The sequence below is a fragment of the Lygodium microphyllum genome, chromosome 1 (genome assembly GCF_053477565.2).
Source record: "Lygodium microphyllum isolate KBCC chromosome 1, Lygodium_microphyllum_v1.1.10, whole genome shotgun sequence".
In the NCBI taxonomy this organism is placed as follows: Eukaryota; Viridiplantae; Streptophyta; class Polypodiopsida; order Schizaeales; family Lygodiaceae; genus Lygodium; species Lygodium microphyllum.
The window spans coordinates 16,620,151-16,625,208 of NC_141135.1; the positions used below are offsets into that span (position 1 = coordinate 16,620,151).

The 5,058-nt window shown below is 47.6% G+C and overlaps 1 protein-coding gene across 1 annotated transcript; it reads left to right on the top strand.

The window, feature by feature from the left end:
* Positions 1-3,205: 3,205 nt before the first annotated feature.
* LOC148040872 (uncharacterized) lies at positions 3,206-4,238 on the top strand. Its single transcript, XM_087686711.1, has one exon. The coding sequence runs from the start codon at positions 3,206-3,208 to the stop codon at positions 4,055-4,057; it is 852 nt and encodes a 283-aa protein (XP_087542837.1). The 3' UTR covers positions 4,058-4,238.
* The last annotated feature ends 820 nt before the right edge of the window (positions 4,239-5,058 follow it).

A 5,058-nucleotide genomic window follows, 5' to 3' on the forward strand; every position in this document is an offset into this window, starting at 1 on the left:
GGCGGCTTCTCTTTGCAACAAGGGCTCCTCCTCTCCTTCACGAACAACGACGGTGGCGGCGGCGGCGGTAAGTCTCTTCCTCCTCTTCTCCCACAAAGCCTTGGCTCTCTCCCTCGCTCTCTCCCTCGCTCTCGCTCTCAAAAGGCGAAGAAAACAAAATGAAAACGGCGCTCTGGTTTCGGCCGCGCTTTTTTTCCCTGCGGCGTCGCTATTTGCGTCGCATTTAGCGACGCCTATAGCGACGCCGATATCCGCCGTCGCTAATCGGCGTCGCTATTGCCCCATTCCCTTGTAGTGTGATATTGAGCCCCAAAGTCTCTTAAATAGGATGCTTCTATTATTTATTTGAATCCTGCAACACATAGGATGCTCCAACCATGAAATCTATGTTTAATCTAAAAACACAAACTTAAAACCTATGGAGGCTCACTCCCACCATGAAATCAATATATAATTTGTATATGAGCTAGAATCTATGTATGCACAAAAAAGTGAAATATAGATCTTTTAAACAATGATCAAGCTAGCCAAGTCTAGTAGAAGTCACTACCATAGACAATTGGTAAAGGCCTAAGGTTATAGTAAATAGATAAAAGGACTAGAGAAGAGAGAGAAAAATGAGTCAAGGTGCCCACTCATGAAGCCACATATATGAGCATATATTTAAAGTTCTCTCATTCTTATGTGTGCATTGAGAGTGATTGCTTCCCTACTTTCTTCTTCACCTTCTTGCTTCCACCATAGCTTGAGAGAGAGAGAGAGAGAGAGAGAGAGAGAGAGAGAGAGTGTGTGTGTGTGTGTGTGTGTGTGTGTGAGCTTGAAAGAAGCGCCATTTTTCCTTGTCTTCCTTCTATTCTTCATCTTCCTTCTCCTATTTGCTTGTGACAATGGTAGTGAATGAATTAAAGAACATAATGCTATTGTGAATCAAAAGTACTAGACTTGAATTATGAGACCATCAAAGCTCCTCTCAATAGATCATACTATAACAATAGGGAGGTAAGGTTCAATGAGTCTACCATACCTAACTTTGATTTTTCTATTGATTCCTTTTATTCTTAGGATAGAGAGGAGAGAGCATGCTTGGTTTGAAGCTTGAGAACAAGTGGAATATGTGAGAGGTAGCTAATGCCAAAGAGGGTTAATGAAGAACTTGAATAAATAAGAGGTTTTGTCTCATCCTTCCATTGTGTTGAGATCCTCTAAGACACAATACTTTGTTTTCATTGTCGGGATAGGATCGAATCTACGTTTACTTTGCTTGTATTCTCCTTATTGTGTAGGAATAGGAGGTGGTGATTGCTTGAAGAGAATGCCATTGGAGTGATTCATTACTCAGTCTTTGAGAGAGCATCACGTATCTAAACTCTGAGGGTTCACTATATGTAAACCCTCTATACCATGTGTATTCAAGGCCTATTTCAAAATACAATATCTATGAATTTTTCCAAAATAAAACATGTTTCTTTTTTATTCAATGTATAAATGACATCTTTATATGGCACCCTTCTATATGTAAAAAATGTATAAAATTTGTATTTTAAAATTCCCTTCTTTTGGACGACCCACGTGATACGATTACATATTTATGAGTGACATCTATGCTACCCCCCTCCACCCCCCCCCCCCCCCCCCCCCCCGCGCAAGAGGATCCAAAGTACACATATGTTTATATTAGAAGGATAAAATTGAAAGGAAATTGATTTGAATGGAATGAGTATATATTAGGGAAGAGTTTAATGAAGATATTAAAGATTCATTCATGCTTTTCTTTCGTTAAGGGGGGAAAAAACAATCTAAAACATGAATCACAATCCAATGTGAAGCATTGCCATGTCTTGTAGCTTTACATGGATTGTAAGAGCCTCTTGATTTATTGGCCTAGACAGCATTGTGAAAGCATGCTATCTGCTATAATTGTTGATTTCATGATTTATGATTATTAATGTAATACAAATCGCATCTAATGCTTGTTGAGAATGGTTGGTGCATAGCATCAATCTCAAGAAGCGGAAGTAATAGAAATCTACCTAGCATGCATGTAAAGTCTTGTGAGTATCTAGCTCAAAACCATATTGATCTATAGTCAAGACGAGGTTATTGGGTTGAGGTTATCGGGTCACCATGGGCCTATAGTCTAAAGTCTTAGTCCCTCTCCAAACTCTGGTTTATTGGATTTGGGGATAGGACTGAGCAAATTTAATCATTGTAATTTTGTGTCTCGTTGTAGAAGATTCTATTTGTATTTGGTTAGGCTTTAAATTTTAAAAACCCACACTTGCTAGCTTGTGTAGTTTCTTTAAACGATCTACTACTATCCCGTAGGCATGGTCGAGTCAAAGGTGCTTTGCACTCATGGGCTAGATGGCTGGGTGTGGCATTGTTGTCTTGGTCTTCCAACCTTGCTTCACATGCATCCCTCTTTGCATGCTAAGTGCACCTCCACCGGCAATCCCTGGAGACCACGTGCCAACTGGATAGGCAATGCTGTTGGCAGCTTGCGGCGAGAGCATTAGAGGTACATATTCGTAAGCATCGCCAATTTCTCTGAGTCGTCTATGATCCATCCATCCACGATGCCACACGCTTCACTTGTTGCTGACCAAACGTTTGGAGTATATATGAGTTGACTCCGTGTTATCAAAAAGACAACGAAAACCTTGATCATCAAGTACGTCGGGACGCCGCATTTTCAAAGTTGACAGCTGCCTTGTGGACTGGGGACGGTGGACCGCGGCACTGGTGGCCCGGTTCTCAGTCACTTGTGTGATATAAAAACTCTAGGGTTATGGCTTGCATTCAATGCACGTCAGAGCGAGCCGGTGAGCGACCCACGATCCGGTGCCTTGAATGCGAGCTCCTTTTGGGGGAAATCACGGGAACAATTCGTCACACAGTGGCAGTAGTAAAGGATCCAGAGACGATGACGATGTGAGGTGATAGGGAAACCGTGTTTTCATAATCCGAGGTCCTCAAGGCCTTTAATGCTCTCCTAATCTGGTCATAAGGTCAACACACTCACATATCCAGTCACACTCGCCACGTACTATTTAAGCTCGTGGGCTGCGCAGGTCCTCAGCTGCATATCCTCACTCGAGGGCAATCATCGCAAGAGAGAGAGAGAGACAGAGAGAGAGAGAGAGAGAGAGAGAGAGAGAGACCGGAGAGGGGGGGCGGGGCAGGATAGCTGCAGGTTGACGTGAATATGGCGTGGGGCAAGCGAGCCAGCCGGCTACGACTAGCGATGGTGGTTATGCTCAGCTGCGTGCTGCTGCTGGCGGTGTCGTGCATGGCAGAGGGCGGAGACGAGAAGAAGAAGACGGCGGCATTGAAGGATGAGAAGGTGATGTTTCAGAGGTGCGGGTTCGGGAGGTGCAGGGGGGCGCCGTTGATTTGTCCTGTGTTCTGCAACGGGAGAGGGGGAGGAGGTGGAGGTGGAGGTGGAGGTGGAGGCGGAGGCGGAGGCGGAGGCGGAGGGGGCGGTGGAGGCGGAGGAGGGGGCGGTGGCGGTGGGGGAGGAGGAGGAGGCAATGCAGGCGGCGGTGGCGGGGGCGGTGGGGGTGGCAACTCTGGCGGGGGAGGTGGAGGGGGAGGCGGCGGCAACTCTGGAGGTGGAGGTGGAGGTGGAGGCGGCGGTGGTAATTCTGGTGGTGGAGGTGGCGGCGGCGGAGGCGGCAACTCTGGAGGCGGCGGAGGAGGTGGCGGTGGGGGCAACAACTCCGGGGGTGGCGGAGGAGGCGGCGGTGGGGGCAACAACTCCGGGGGTGGCGGAGGTGGTGGTGGCGGCGGTAACAACTCCGGCGGTGGAGGAGGAGGAGGCGGCGGTGGTGGAAGCGGCAACATCTGCATCGGGTTCTGCAGCGGCCAGGGTCGGGGCGGGGGCGGAGGAGGTGGGGGCGGGGGCGGGGGCAACCGTCGTGGAGGCGGCGGAGGTGGAGGTGGGGGCGGGGGCGGCGCCGTCGCTCGCCCCATCGATCGCCACCTTCAAGGTCGCGGCCGATTCGTATGCCGTTTCGACTGCCAGTTCCGTTGCGGAGCCTACTGTGCTCCTTCGTAAGAGGCTGCCTTTCGGCTCCTCTGCCATCTTCTCTCATTCACTGCTAGTTGTGGTGCTTGGTGTACACAGATTTGCTGGCTCTAATTCGAAGCTTTGTCATGCAAATTGCCGTTGCAACTTCGTTTCCAATGTGATTTAATGAAATAATTTTTCCCCATAACGGATCGGAAGATGGATCAAACTGGTAGTGTTTCCTCTGGCAGCTTCTCTCTCTCTCTCTCTCTCTCTCTCTCTCTCTATGTATATCTATGTATATATCTCTCCCTCTATGCTCTCTCTCTCGCTATATGTATATACATATATATATATATATGAACAATAAATATTTAAAGGTCTAAAGTTGTAGGCTTCCTGCAATCCGTCACCCGGGTGAGCCTGGAGGCTCTACGGTCATATCGTCACCACCATTCTCGCAGTAAAGAGAAACGTTTCTAATTGCCTTTGCTTTCTCTCAAATGAAGAATACCCAGCAAGTCTCCCGTTGTGAAAGGGTGGGTGCAGCACAGGACTAGCGATCGCATACTCACATTTCTCGTATCCTTTAACGCCGATCCATGCTAGTCTTACGACGTGAAAGGGTCATTGCAACACAGGTGTGGGTATGGAAGGTCGCATACTCACATTTCTTGCATCCTGTTATGCAATCGCGCAGCTTAGCTAGGCAGGCAACAACACGGGGGCTGTGGGGGAGAGACTGAGACTGAGAGTGAGAGAGTGTGTGTGTGTGCTTCTCAAGCAAGAAGCCACTCGAGTTGAGGGCAATTATCCATCAACTCTAGCCAACAGGAAAACTTTGTGAGCATGCTTCTTGGGATGGATCCGGAGTTTTGCTAGGTCTTGCATAAGCTCGCCAAAAACGTGCAAATTTGTTGTGATAGATCAACTAGAAGCCGGAATGTGTATTAGCCATCAAAGTAAGGGGGTCACATTGGTGACATCTATCGATTCCCTCCCTTGATCTTTCCTTTTCATGTCAAATTAGAATCACTTGGCAAATTAGT

Bases quoted from the DNA above. Each gene is read 5' to 3' on its own strand.
- LOC148040872 (XM_087686711.1), top strand. From the start codon at position 3,206: ATGGCGTGGGGCAAGCGAGCCAGCCGGCTACGACTAGCGATGGTGGTT.